Consider the following 15,009-nt stretch of genomic DNA (forward strand, 5'->3'; position numbering starts at 1 on the left):
CTGTGTGGAAAAGCAATAAACTGACTGTGGTGTATCACATCTTTGGAAAGCTGTTCTTCTAACCACACCCAGGCCTGATTACTGCCACACCTGTTTCCAATCAAGAAATCACTCAAATAGGACCCGCCTGATAAAGCAGAGTAGATTGAAAGATTCTCAAAAGCCAGACATCAAGCTGTGATCCAAGGAAAATTAGGAACAAATAAGAAACAAAGTAAATGAGTCTGGAAACGGTTATAAAGCCATCTCTAAAGCTGTGAGACTCCTACTCTGTGGACTGACTAGACAAAAGTTTTTGGAACGTGCGTGTCCCATTACATCTGGCGTAAAAGTAACACAGCATTTCAGAAAAGGAACATCAAACAAAGAGTAAAATATGGTGGTGGTAGTATGATGATCTGGGACTGTTTTGCTGCCTCAGGACCTGCAGATGGATGGACCTGATGGTGGAAATGCAAAGGCTGCAAACCTGTAGACCAGGAGTTGTTTCTCCTACTGTTTAATTTATTTTTACTGCCAGTTTGATTAAGGGTGTGCAAAACTGTTGGTTAGGTTTAGAAGATTTTAGTTTGTCTCAAAATACAGGGATTATTAACACAAAACAGTCATGTCTTGGATTATTCTCATCTTCAAATCAAGTGTTGCTATACTGTTTCATTACATAAACATCTTTCCATTGTCTTTTTAATTTTTTTTGCTAATATTTGATTGCTGTAATTATGACACTGACAATTTGTCAGTTTCTTTTAAATGCCTTTTTAATTTCATTTTAGCATGGTTTAGCTTTCTGTTTTAACTCGTTTCCAATAAACAAAATAACATAATGCACAGATAATTTCCACACCTGCATCATCAGATCTAGCAAACTTTCATTTATTGTATCACACAGCCTTAGCTGCTTTGAAAGCGCTTCCTCACGCTTAAATTGCTGTGTATATGCCTGACTCATAATCTATGAGAAGACAGATCAGACAGGACAGTCACTGTTGTATTATCATTGTTATGAAATAATATACACATAATAACTTGGTTACAAATCAGTGACAAAACTCATGAAACTGTAACATTTTGTCACTTCAAATTAAACATAACCCAACATTTTTTGATGTGAAATCATTCTTTAACACTGGATTTGAATCTCATTATAGAAAAATAAAAGACTAAATTACAAACACCCGCTCTCCCCCCAATAACAGATATCAAGCAAATGTGACGTTAATTGAGGACTTACAGCACAAATAAATAAGGTAAAAACAGAAAAAACAAAGCACTTAAGAACACTTCAAAGGAAAATACCATTTACACAATACCAAGGTTAGTGTAACGACCCCATGTTGAGCCCATAATTTAATCTCTCTGATAGGCTGGTCAAATAAACAAACACGATCAATGAGTACATCTAGCCGCTGCTTTTTTTCAGAATATAAAAGAAGTCTAAAGATCGCTGCATTAGTCTTCTACATGCGTATTATTATTAAACCTAATTTAAACGCTGTTAGATACCATACTGCATCTTTGGTGGTGGTGACGGTGAAGGCGTGGGGTGTTTAACACTAACCCTGAGAAGTGTGTGATGTGGGGGAAAAAAAAAAAGCCATCCATCTGCCACTCTGTCAAGGAATTAAGAGAAAGATATCAAAGTCACCCTAATACTAAGATCAAAAAGCACAACGACACCAAATAAAATCTTAGTGTCTTAAAGTGTAACAGCAAAAAATAAAATAACATAAAATTAAGGCACATCAGCAGTAAAGTACAAAATATAAAACCTTGAAATGGCAGAGCTCAAGATTTTACAGCATTTCTATTAAACAATACAGGCTCCTGTGTGATGATTTCATTGAAGGCATTTCACAAACCAAGTAAAAGAAACACGTAGGACCACCAAAGGAGTCTCCTGACTTGTAATGCGGCTCAAAGTCTCTTCTGTACATAAATTTATATTTCTGTCCATTTCTTTGTGCTTCAGGTACACTCGGGCAGATTTTTCTTTTCTTAAGTACTTAGAAGTAGGGCTGGGCCATATCATACCGTTCACGGTAATACCGGTGTAATTTTGGGCAACGATAGGAAAATGAAATATCGCGATAGAATATGGGTAAAACGCGCATGCGCAGTGCCTTTGTTTACATACGCACATGGCGGCGACGCAGAATGAGAAGAGCGAAAGTGGATCGTTAAATGAAACGGATGAACCAGAATTGGTTTGTAAAAATGCTGCAACTTCAGTGGTGTGGGACTGGTTTGGCTTTCATCCGTCAGATACACAACAAAGCACTATTTGCGGTAGAGCATGCTAGCGGGCCGTCGTTATTACCGTGTTGTTTGGAAAATACGGCACACTTAAAATCAATCCTTTGATTTTTCTGAAAATCGACAGCGCCCCTCATAATCCTGTGTGCCTTATGTATGAATTCTGGTTGTGTTTACTGACCTCGAAACGATTTTATGTGGTACACGGCGCTCAAAAATCTGTCAAATGTTTTAGTACAACTTTGCTAAGCTATGAACCCGCACTGCTTGATGGATTGTCGGAGCATTACGGCTATCGTAGGCAGGAGCCTCGCGGAGTGATACGTACTGTGCTTCAACATAATATTACCGTATTTTGTGTTTATAACCTCTTTTTAAGTTTTGTGGATATTATACATGGTTATGTTGCCGATATGTCGGCCAATTTCCACTGGAAATGCCTTTTGGTTAAACTGTCAGCAAGGAATTTGCATTTGCACTGTTACATTTTTATATAACTTTAATGATACTAACCCCATGTTTGCCTACTGGTGGTGGTCAGAGGGCCCGGTGGCGCCAGTGTCCGGCAGCCTCGCCTCTGTCAGTGCGCCCCAGCGCAGCTGTGGCTACAATGTAGCTTGCCATCGCCAGTGTGTGAATGTGTGTGTGAATGGGTGAATGACTGAATGTAGTGTGAAGCGCTTTGGGGTCCTTAGGGACTAGAAAAGCGCTATACAAATGCAGGCCATTTACCATTTAATGCACATAAAAAGCTGCTTGTTTAAGTGAAAATACATTGATGGGTTTTTTTTGCATTAATAAAGTTGTGGAGTTGTAAAGTGTTTTGTCTAGTGTCAATTATATCGTCAGTTATATCGTTATCGCAAATTTTCAAATGTATATCGTGATAAATATTTTTGGTCATATTGCCCTGCTCTACTTAGAAGTACCTAATAAGAACACATACAACAACAGTAGCCAAATATCATTCTCAGTTCAACTCTAATTTATTACATTAATAAAAACCTTTCCATTTTTTCCTCTTTAGCTAATATAACTTAATGTTAATAACAGCGACTGAACATTAAGTTAGCCTAAAGTCAGATTACTGATGTCGACATATCAAATTAAACATGTTTAAAAGACTAAAATAATGTGAAACAACTTTTCACTTGTGGAAAGTTTTTCTCTGTTGCCTTTGTTTTGGCATTTCTTTCACTAAAACATCAACAAAAGTGGACACAAGTCTGGCATTTTATGCATGAATAGGTCAGCGATCTTTGTCAGATCTCCTGAGCCAGACAGTAGGAGCAGAGAAGCATCCACTGGCAGCACCACCATGTATATATGTTCATGCCTTTTAAAACCAGGCATTTTAAGCAAGAGGAGGATCTGAGTGAGTGAGAAACCAGACGCACTACATCCTCGTATGACGGTATTTTGTCAGTCAGAAGGAAACCACACTGTAAATCACATGCATTTTATCATCTGTTACACTCTAAATGGGGACGTTATTTATAAAGCACAAAACAACCTTAGAAGCTAGAGTGAGACCATAACTTCATCACCAAAGTGTTTAGGTAATAAAATAAGATGAGCAGCAAGATTGTTTTTCATAGATTTCTATATATTGGGGCCAGAGCCTTTCGTTTACATACAGTCTACGTTCAGAGTGTTACTGAACAACAGTTGGTAAATCTGAACTCTAACCCATGCCTGAAGAATATCTTGCTTCTGTGGAAGGAACCCTGTTTACGACATTCATCGCAGCTGACATCACAACTGATCTGAACTTTGCCAACGTTGCAGCGTAATTTCTTTTTTAACACAATCCCAGTCTTAAAGTATTTTAAGGCACAAATGGATATCTCGACATTAAGCAGGCATAGTTCTGTATTTGACCACATTACAGCTAAGTATTCATTAAAACCAAACAAAAAGCATGAAATAAAAACTCCTCAGCAACATATCTTGAAGAAGCGCTCATCCAATAATGCACTCTTTCTAGATGCTGACATGCTGCAGGTGTTGCAGGTGGCAAAACTTAATCTAACAGTCTGCGCAGGAAGCCACACAAGTGTTATTAGTTCATTTCAAAGTCTTTCCAAAGAACATAGAGTTTCTGTCTGTTAGCTTCAGTCAGGTAAACGTTAACCAAACAGGCTGAGGAAGCAGAGCGTCACAGCAACTGCTCCCTCAATTTTAAAGGGCCAGGATCACACTTCTTCAAAGAAGGCCATCTGAGACATGTATGCAGAGTTTCTCTGCAAAACAAGAGAAGCATGAGCAATCATGGAGTAATCAGTAATTCTAAAAATACAAATGCAAACATTTTCAAGTATTTCATATTTGCCACATAAATGCTTTTGGCATTACAAAGTATTTACAACAGTAACTATTTACCAAGTCTGCTGATCCGGTATATCCTTAATTTAACTGAATCATCAGTATACGGCTGCATATTACATTCTGCTATCTTCAGGGCTAACTCGGTGAAACAGAAATGCGAGAATTCGAAGTGCAACGGTTTGTGTTACATGTTAAGATGCAATTTGAAATCATTTTCTTCTATGTGGTAAAATATTGACATAACAAAAGCAATTCCTTTGAAGATGTTTTCACATTAGTATAGTCAAAGGATTGAATTTAATATGAAAGAAAGCCAGGACGATGGATAACCTTTGAGTACAGTACCACTCCACTTTAAACCTTATTTGTCATCATTATAACATTTTCTTTAATCTAGACTTTTCTTAAATTCGTGTTCGAGAGATATTGTGGTGCTCTGGTTGTCCTTTGGATAATGAGATCTGAAATTCCAGCAGTGATTCAAGCTCAACAGGACAAACAGTAATTACCAGTGATGCAGTGAGTACACAGGCCAAATAAAAACTGAATTCAACTGAACTGATTGCGGTGGACTGCGTGTTTCTTGTAAACCTAGTTTATGCTGAAGAGTTTTTAAATTAGAACATTTATAAATGTGCTACAAATGAAAACAATCAATGACCTTAGGAGAGAATATAAGATAAAAATAAATGATAAACACAATCTGCTTTTTGCATGTTAATGTTAATCTAGAATTTTTGAAATTTTAAGAAATATTACCCCAAAAAATTACATTTTGCACTTAAACTGTCCAAAATTTCATTTTGAATGAAAAGGTTATGTTTGGATATCAGATGTTTGTTCACAACCTGATTAACCTCCTAGGACCTGGCATCCACATATGTGGGCATCACGTTTTGGGTTATTTAGACCAAAATACTCAATTTTGCTCTACAAGGGCCTGGTATCCACTTACGAGGACATTATACTGCTACTGTTCTATCAAAATTTTAAACGAATATCCTCATATGTGGCTCTCATTTTTCTTAAAAACAAAAATAAGGTAAAAAAAAAAAAAAAAATCTGGTAATTCTTTGTTTTTACATTCATCAGGTCCCAATCAGCACAAATATCAAAGAAATTCAAAATGCATGCTGTGGAAGAGTTTGGGTCTTAGGATCATTAGTGGGCGTGAGCTGCAGTTACTGGTTTGGTTATACTAACACTCTGACACATAACTAAGCATCAATAAAACTAATGACATTACATGAATGGCTCATACGTACGTTGCTGTGAGCTATGTAGACGGGCTCTGGGATGTACCCCCTCGCCTCACTGTGCAGGTTGTAGAGGCTGGCCTGTTGCTGCTGCTGCTCCTCCAGCTTCAGAGACTCGATCTCAGACTTGAGCTCCTTCAGCTGGTCCTGAAGATGTTTGCTCTTCTCCATGTACTCCAGCCTGTATTTATGCATGCCACAGTATCATCAACAAACAGCCAAACTGTCACTCTAAAGTGCCGTTGCAGGGGATTTAAACCCCGGCTTACCTCTCTCTCTCAATCTCCATAGAGAGCCGTTTCATGTCGGAGTCCTTGAAGTCGAGGCGTGCAGGTGGTGACTCGCAGGCAAAGTCGGCTGCTTCAGGAGGAGCAGGAGGAGCAGGGGGAGCAGAATAAGCTGCTATGAGCTGGAAGACAAGCACACAGATGTCATTTAAGTATAAATATTCACAAAGGTAAAGCACATTACACTTTTAAAATCTGGGGTCATATGAGGGCAAAAAACCAAAATAATTCACTGAATTATCATTATCAAATCAAATTCAAATTTTATTTGTCACGTACACAGTCATACACAGTACGATATGTAGTGAAATGCTTGGACAACTGCTCGTGACCTAAAGAAAACAAAAAAGGAAAAGGCTATGAATAAGATAGGAAATAAATATGAAAAATTAAAAAGGGTAAATTTAACTAGGAAGGAATAAAATATAAATTAAGGTTAAAAATGAAATAACTGTACAACACAAATTAGAATGAAGGGTAAATTTAACTGGGAAGAATAAGATAAAATATATAAATTAAAGTTGAAAATAAAATAACTGTACAACAAAATACACAATACACAATATAGAACTATATAAGAATGTATGAAGAAATCTAAATATAAATAAATATATACACAATAACAGCAGCTGTACAAGTATTAACTGGAAATGAAGAATATAGTGACCAGTGTTGTACAAAAACAAAGTCCAGAAAGTCCAGTGTGTGTGTAAGAACCATATGTGGCTGTAGCTCAGGTGGCAGAGCAGGTCAGCCACTAATCAGAAGGTCGGTGGTTCGAGCCCAGGCTGCCTCCTGGCTGCATGCCAAATATCCTTGGGCAAGATACTAACCCATGTTTGCCTACTGGTGGTGGTCAGAGGGCCCGGTGGCGCCTGTGTCCGGCAGCCTCGCCTCTGTCAGTGCGCCCCAGGGCAGCTGTGGCTACAATGTAGCTTGCCATCGCCAGTAATGAATGTGTGTGTGAATGGGTGGATGACTGAATGTAGTGTAAAGCGCTTTGGGGTCCTATGGACTAGAAAAGCGCTATAAAAATGCAGGCCATTTACCATGTGTGGGTCAGTACTGTGTGGTGGTGTGATTGTGATTGAGAGACCGTATCGCCTGCGGGAAGAAGCTCCTCCTCAGTCTCTCTGTGTTGGTCTTCAGGGAGCGGAATCGCTTTCCTGACCTCAACAGAGAGAACAGTCTGTTGTTGGGATGGCTGAGGTCCTTCACGATCTTCCTGGCCTTGGTCCAGAACATTCAGTTTTGTGTGTAATACCACTGCTATTTGAAATCCCTCATTTTGAGCAATAACACATAAAAGCATACAGCTTTCTCTAACTTGGTTACTAACAAAGTCCATTTATAGTGAATGATATAAAACACATTAATGTTTTGTGGGTTTTTTCTCGTCAATTATCCACACTAATAAATATAAATCTGCAATACTAGTAACACCCACAGATTTCGCACCTCTTCTCTTGCCATTAAAAACATTCTGGGAGACATGAAATCGCTAATTTCAAGAAATAAATGAGGGAAGTTATAGAACAATGATAATCCTCCCTAAAAAAATAACTTTGAAGATCTCAAATTGATGGTCCATATTAAGCTCATAAATTACCTAGAGCAGCTAATCAATGGCCTTTGCAGCGTAATAACACGGAGATCAGAGCTTTTATAATGAAAACAAACTCCTTCAATCTACAAAAGAAATCCAGGCATCACAGAGATCAGAGAAGCAGTAGTGTGATCAACGTACAGGGTAGGTTGTTTTGGTGATCTCCAGCAGCTTCTGCTTGGCTCTCCTCTCAGCATCCTTTGCCTCAGTCAGGTCCTGTTTCAGGTGATCAGCTTCCTTCAACCTGGAATCAAAGATTTAGTCAGTTCAACTAAGAGTAAAGTAAATACATGTGATTATTATCAGAGCAGTACTTTTTTCTTTTCTTTTTACAACTTATTCTGAAACAAAAGGAACACAAATGAAGCATTATAGGCTTCTTATCAAAGACATGAAGATCATCATGTGTCTCTCGATGACATGACAATTGGGGGGCTTTTATCCTCCTATCGAAGTGATTTGCAGACCTATTTATGCATAGCACAGTTAGCACATTTATATATAGCAGTTTAGGTTTAGGTTGAGTTTAGGTGATTTCAGTAATTAAGTTTAAGGGATCATGTGCCTTTGAGTTTAACAATGCATGTTTAAACCCAGCCTTAATGTTATAACAGAATCAAGATAATGACAGAGCAACAGACCCAGTTTTTCTAACACATTCATTTTAGAAGTGAACCCCAATGCTGTTGGTGGTTGAGGAGGAATGCTGGGTTTTGAGAGGGAAGAAAACTGGATGGAATCAAAAGCATATCTCGGGTTTCCTGCATCTTTTTTTTTACTCATTTTGAAAATAGAATAAGTGGAAAACTCTTTTTAAAATTACCACCACATGCCAGCTTCGGCTAAATCTTTGCAGGTTTATGTGAAATATTTTTAGAGGACTTTTATTAATAGTGTTTCATTTATTTAGTTACCAGTTGATAAATGTTATGCATGGACAAAAGTTATAAGGGGATTAAATTTTAACTAATGAAAATATCTCAAATAAAAACTCAAATGATTTCAGACCTCCGCTCAGACTGCTCCACCAGTTTTACAGCCAGCTGCTCCGCCTCCCTCATCTTCTGCTCCATGAGCCTCTTCTCCTCCTTGGTCTTCATGGCTGTGACCTCTAACCTCTGCCTCTCTTGCTCAGCTTCTGCAGCTTTGTGGGCCAACAGCTTCGCTTCTTCCTCAGCAATCTGAGCTTTCTCTGCCAGCAGGTCTGCTGTCTCCTCAGATCGCAGCTGGACAAAATTTATTTAACATTTAATCCAAATTTTTACAAAGTTGCATAAGATAAACTCTGAAAATCCAACAGTTATCTCAGGTAAATGACAATATTCTCACCAGTGCCTCATTAGCCAGTCGTGCCTCATCCTGCAGCTGGAACAGCCGTCTTTCCATTTCCTCTTTTGCCCGTTCCGCTTCCTCCCTCATCTGTTTCTCCCGTGCCAGGATCTGGCGCTCCATCTACATGGCGGACCATTTAAAGTTTGTTAACCACAATAAAAGATTTATGATGGATCACTGTGAGCATCCTATCTAATGTGATGTTCCAATGGAGTTGAGACCACAGACCTTCTTGCGGGCCTTTTCCTCTTTGGCTTGAGCTTTCATCTGCTGCACTTCAATTGAGTCCACCTTCCTCCTCCTCATAAACAAATCATGATTCCCAATGCACAACTGCAGGATCTAAGGAGTCAGGTGAAACATAATCAGCACAAACTTACGACATACAACATTTAACCTTTAAGTAGATGACATCACAAACACAGAGGCAAACCAACCAGCTTGTTGACACGCAGCTGAGATGAGTAGAACTTGAAAACATCTTTCTTCTTGTCCAGAGGTTTGATTGTGAACTGGAACAACATGAAAACAAAAAACAAAACAAAACATGCAGATTAACCGAGAGCACAGTTTACAACAGATCAATATGAAAGAAAATATGACACTGAAAGAAAGCAGTTTCCAATATACAGCTGTAAGGCTGTAATAATATAACAAAAAGGCAGTTCAAAATCAAAACCAAATGTCACACAGGCACGTTTGTTAACATACAACTTAAGATGTACATGGAAAATGTTACAAAAATATAAATAAGAAAAGTTAATTATCTGCATATATTAAATAACAATGCCCCTTAAATAAAATGTTATTTTCTTGCATACCAAAGACTCACATTTGTGCAATCAAGAAAATGCAACGCTTGCATGCAAAAGTATGAAATGGAATAAAATGAGGAAAATTTTATCCCTTTTTCTAGCCAGTGAGTTTCTTTGTAAAAACTGGGAATAATTATAAAGATATATACATATAGATATATAAAAAAAAACAACAACAAAACAGAGCAAGATGCCCTGTGACAGGTTACATTGTTAAGCTGTAACTGAAAAGCTTTTCAGAAGGGTGTCTGGTAGCTGACACACAAAGATCATTTTTGGCCAGGCAGTTCATTGCTGGATAGCCAACTTTATGTTCCTTCCACCATTTGAGAGAATCAGCATCACAGTCTATGTTCCAAGAAGCTTGCCAGTGATCTTTTCTTTTTAGTCGAATGTGCTACGGCTGCTCATCCGAGTATAATTTTAATGAAACATAAACAACATTGTCTCATCCCGCATCCTTTTTAATATGTCTTAAAAACTCAATATATTGTCCAGACTTACACTCAGCTAGTATTTAACGAGTGTTTCCAGGAAATCTGGTATATTTGCACAAACTATGGTTGAAAAGAAAAGGAAAATATTAAAATTAAGTGAATGTCTCTATTTAAAAAAATAAATAAATCATGATGTGATATTATAGAAATCTGTTCACTACTTTTATTACAAATTATAGCAGTAAGGAAGCTGACTAAATATTAACTGATAATTTACTTCTTCCCACTCCGTTTCAACATGTAAATTAATCAGAACGGTAGCTATATTGAAATGTATTGATTTTTTTTTGTATATTATTATTTTTTCTTTCTTATTTTCTTTTCTAAATGTACCTGTATATTGTTTACATGTTTGAAATAAATTACGAATCAAAGTGTCTGTTAGGACCCAAAACAAATTGCAAGAGAGTTTCTAGTGCAGCAAACCTTGTAACGGAATTCATATAGTAACAGCCAGCAACCCATGGAGGTTGCTGGCTGTTACTCACTGTTGATCACTTTCACTGTTACTGAATCTGTACTCACCAACTCTTCCCTAGGCCAGAATGACTGGATGACATTAAAATGTTGAAAATACAAATTTGTTGGAATAGGACCAAAGATGTGGAATACAATCCAAGCGTGCCCATGAATGCTGCATTTATGTTTTTAATGGATTCTCAGATACACAGACACAGTAATACAAAACAGCCATTTAAAAATACCCACAAGTGTTTCAATTCAGGTGGCAGGAACATAATGAGAGGCAAAAAAATTGCAGACAAAATATATCAATCTAAGAGTATTTTAAGCATATTATTTTGGATGTGAGCATTATGCCCAGTTTGTCTGCAGGACAGCCCACTCCTTGCCCTTACCTCCTTTTCACTATAGGAGATATTACGGATGCCGCTCCAAGGAAAGGACTTGTTAGGGGCGAGTTTGCTGTTGGGGCTGTAGATGTGAAGACCCTGGGCATCAACTCCAAGTAGGAGGTTTGTGTCCCTCTTATTTTGCTGCCAATATATGTAGAAACACAAATGTTAACCCAAGAGACAGCAAAGTTAAATGTCAGATTCAAAAATGTGAAATCAAGTCATACTAATTCACACTCACAGTAATTTCAAAGTAGCTGACACCATACATCTCAAGATCCTGAGCAATCTTTAGGTATTCCATCTCAGCTTCATCTCTATATGGACGATGTGAAAATAAGAAAGGGGATCACACAATGATACACCGATTACACTTAAACTACATGATCTCGTGCAATCTTTTGCTAAAGGTGTTAATAAGTCTTCACATGCTGGTCTTCAGCAGCCCCCTGGGTCAGCTGTACCTGGCGAGGCCTCTGTGCTCGGCATACCAAGCTGTGATCTTCTCCTCCCACATGTCTGCTGTCATTTGGTACTGCATCACAACCTGGGATAAAGACACAGGATCACAGGGAAAATGTTAATACACTGAATGCACAGATGGTGTCTGACAAACTCGGCCAGAAATGACTGCTAACAAAAGAAAATAATTCTGGGAAGCACCAGTTTTCATAGGTCAAATCTGCACAGAGACCTGTATACTTACTGTTTTTGGCAAAAGCTCATCTTGTGCCAGGAAGCCTGGTTTATGGAAGTTTGTATCAAAGTCTCCATACTGAAAGGGAAACAACAGTAAACAACAAATCAAACATTAATGACACACAGAGGAAAATATTTATTCAGAGTTTGGTTGAATAACATAGGTCATTAGGATCTGTGCAGTAAATAAGTTGCCCTTTATCAAATTTTAGCCCTTTTGTATCTCATGAATGCACTGCTCTTCATGCTGTCCATATAACTAATCTGCATTATATTGATTTTGTTTCATATTTGCATGATGGTCTCCAGCAGCAAATGTACTCCAGGAGACTAATTATTTTCAGATAAAAGAAGGCCGAGCAACTGCTGGTTTAGTGAGAATTTGACCCTCCAAATTTTCTTACCTTAGCTTGGACGGCATATGATGCCAACAGAACTGAAGCTTCAGGGGAGCAGAATATCTCTTCATCTAATATCTGTTTTTTTACCTAAACAAGAGTTTGACAACATGTGTGAACATGTACTGAGCTACATAAAAGCTTCTTAGACGTGAGGTAAATGCTACACACAGGTCGAGTTAAAATTCAAAATAAACTAAAAGAAAGAAATTCACCTAAAGGTTTCACCACAAAGTTATCAGAGTACCTGTAAGAAGAAGAGGTGTTGAGTTATTTCTTGAACCAGCTCTTCTTCTACTTTTTCCGGGAAAAATTTAGCAAGGAAATTAAATGTTATGGGAGAGTCCTTAGGAACCTCCTGGTCCAAGACCTTGATGAAAGATGAAAAGGAAAAGTTATTATATTGTGTTTATACAACCATTCAAAAAAAGTTGGGGTATTGGGCAGAATACAGTGATCTGCAGATCCTATAAAGCCATATACGTTTTACAGAAGAACATAGAAAACATCATGTTCCATTCCACGGAAAACAAATTTCTCAACTCATTTAGAATTTCTCTCTTCCAGCATGAAGAAATATTTGCACGCTGAAATACAACGCTGACTGATCTAGCCAATATAAATGTCTTATTTAAGCAACCTGTATAACCTTCCAAATATCCAGGTGACCTCTTTTTCCGGGAAAGCCTTCCATAATTCCATACTTCATAGTAGAGTCCAGGTACTGCCTGGCTGCAGTTCACCAGCTGAAATCATTTGGTACTCCATGGTACAAAAAAATACAAAAAAGCTAGAATATTAACTAGAATATTAACTCTGACAAGAACGGGACAACATTCATCTCCCAGAAATCCAGCAGCGGCTCTCTTCCTTTTCCAGATTTTTACAGGCTGGTATTAAAAGAATAGTGCATGCTTCACAGTGGTAAACATGACCCTGTCCCAACTTTCCTAAAATGGGACATTTTTGCCGTTCAAAGATTTTATATGCATTTATAGTCTATTGTGAATAACATGTGGCTCTATGAGGTCTGTAAATTATTGCGCCATGTTTTTATTGACATTTTACACTCTTTTTTTTTTTTAATTGGGGGTTTATTTGTTTATTTTTGGATCTCAGAGCCAATCTCCTTAGAATTATTCCTTCACTTACCCGCTTGTCTGGTTTTAGCCAGGCATAGGTATCCTTTACTGTGTACCTAAGTCCAAAAAACCAGGTCTCCCTCAAACCAACAGTTCGACATACCAGGTCAAAGAGGTCTTTACCTTTCCACTTGACCTGAAAAGAAAAGAGTTAGAAAGATATGAGCAAGTGAAAATGCTCAAAGCAAGGGTATTTGCAGCTGGAGCCCTTTAACTGTCCTGTCTCAATATAAAGAAAAATGTAAGAATAATTATTATAAGAATGTTTCAATCCTGGTGTACTGGCAGGGCTCCCTGCAGTGTGTTATAGTGTAGGTGGGACACATCCCCAAGAATCTAATGTATCCTGTGAAATGTAATCTTTCACAGGACAAAAATGAGCTGTGGTTTAAAAAGATAACATATCAATGTTTGTGGGGGGAAAGCAGCGGTATTATTTCACACAGCAGAGGCCCCACATGAGTATAGCCATTGTTGACTGTCATTTACTTGCTCAATCAATCACAAGATAACGTGTGTCAGGATCTATAACTGCTGCTGATAAACTATCTCCTGGGTAAACCCACACATGAGGTTGCATGACATGCGTCTTAGATTACAGCAGTGCCCTTCACGTTTAAAACCAGTGAAAGGCCTCGTACAATTTTGCCCAATTTAACTTTTGCAAGGTGTGATGCATGGACTTTTCAAGCAATTCTTTACTGTTAATCTGGGGGTTCATTTTAAATGAGCCAAAGATTATATATAAAAATGTAATCACAGTTAATTATTATACTTCGACATATCATACAGGCTCGCATATATCCATACCTCGCAGCTAAACTCCATTTCAGCATCCATAGTGATAACTTTGACTTTAAAAGTCTTTGGCTGCTTCTTCTTTAATCCCAGGATAGACATTTTGAAGACGTTTCGGTCAAAAAGCTGTGGAAAAAAATTAACACAACAGATTATAGAGCTACAAATTACATTTAACAAGTGATACGATGAACCAACTCATGACTTAAGTAGCATGTTTTTAATGTAATTTACGGTGTTAAGCGCATGGAAGGAACTGCTTCTTGATCATGTTCTCTTTAGCATCCAAACGATAATTTAGTTTTTCCAGCGGTTTTAGAGATACGAAAAAAATTAATCAAAACAACATGCATTAAAAAGTTAGATGGGGCCATTACCGCTTAATAAAGTTTGAAACTTCTGGTGTCCAACAACTCTGAGAAGAGGCAGGGCTTTTGTGTGGGGAGAGCAATGCTAGGCTAACATTTACTACAACAAACAGCAGTTAGCTTCCCAGCTATGCCACGAAAACCGAGCAGAAAAAGTTGTAGAAAGAGCAAAACTTTTGAGAAACTCCCATGATGAAATACATCTAATTAAGCGAAATTCAGATGTTAAAGCTGATTCAAATAACACTTGGGAACAACTGTGCTAACTCTCTCGGTTTTAGGTGGGTTAGCTTTCTGTTAAAATCTAGGACGACTTTCCAGAAGATTTTTGTTTTGATTCCCAAACACTCTACAGGTGGGAACACGAATAGCAACT

At 37.9% G+C, this 15,009-nt stretch overlaps 1 protein-coding gene across 1 annotated transcript; it reads right to left on the reverse strand.

The window, feature by feature from the left end:
* Positions 1-982: 982 nt before the first annotated feature.
* Positions 983-15,008, reverse strand: nf2b (NF2, moesin-ezrin-radixin like (MERLIN) tumor suppressor b). Its single transcript, XM_004550180.6, has 17 exons — positions 14,643-15,008; positions 14,278-14,391; positions 13,478-13,603; positions 12,573-12,695; positions 12,332-12,415; positions 11,935-12,003; positions 11,693-11,775; positions 11,470-11,545; positions 11,232-11,369; positions 9,500-9,574; positions 9,291-9,404; positions 9,060-9,182; positions 8,739-8,956; positions 7,872-7,974; positions 6,107-6,246; positions 5,847-6,018; positions 983-4,496 (listed from the first exon to the last, which is right to left on the reverse strand). The coding sequence occupies exons 2-17, from the start codon at positions 14,365-14,367 to the stop codon at positions 4,449-4,451; spliced, it is 1,782 nt and encodes a 593-aa protein (XP_004550237.1). The 5' UTR covers positions 14,368-14,391; positions 14,643-15,008; the 3' UTR covers positions 983-4,448.
* Between the last annotated feature and the right edge of the window lies 1 nt (position 15,009).

This window comes from Maylandia zebra, linkage group LG10, assembly GCF_041146795.1.
Source record: "Maylandia zebra isolate NMK-2024a linkage group LG10, Mzebra_GT3a, whole genome shotgun sequence".
Classification (NCBI taxonomy): domain Eukaryota; kingdom Metazoa; phylum Chordata; class Actinopteri; order Cichliformes; family Cichlidae; genus Maylandia; species Maylandia zebra.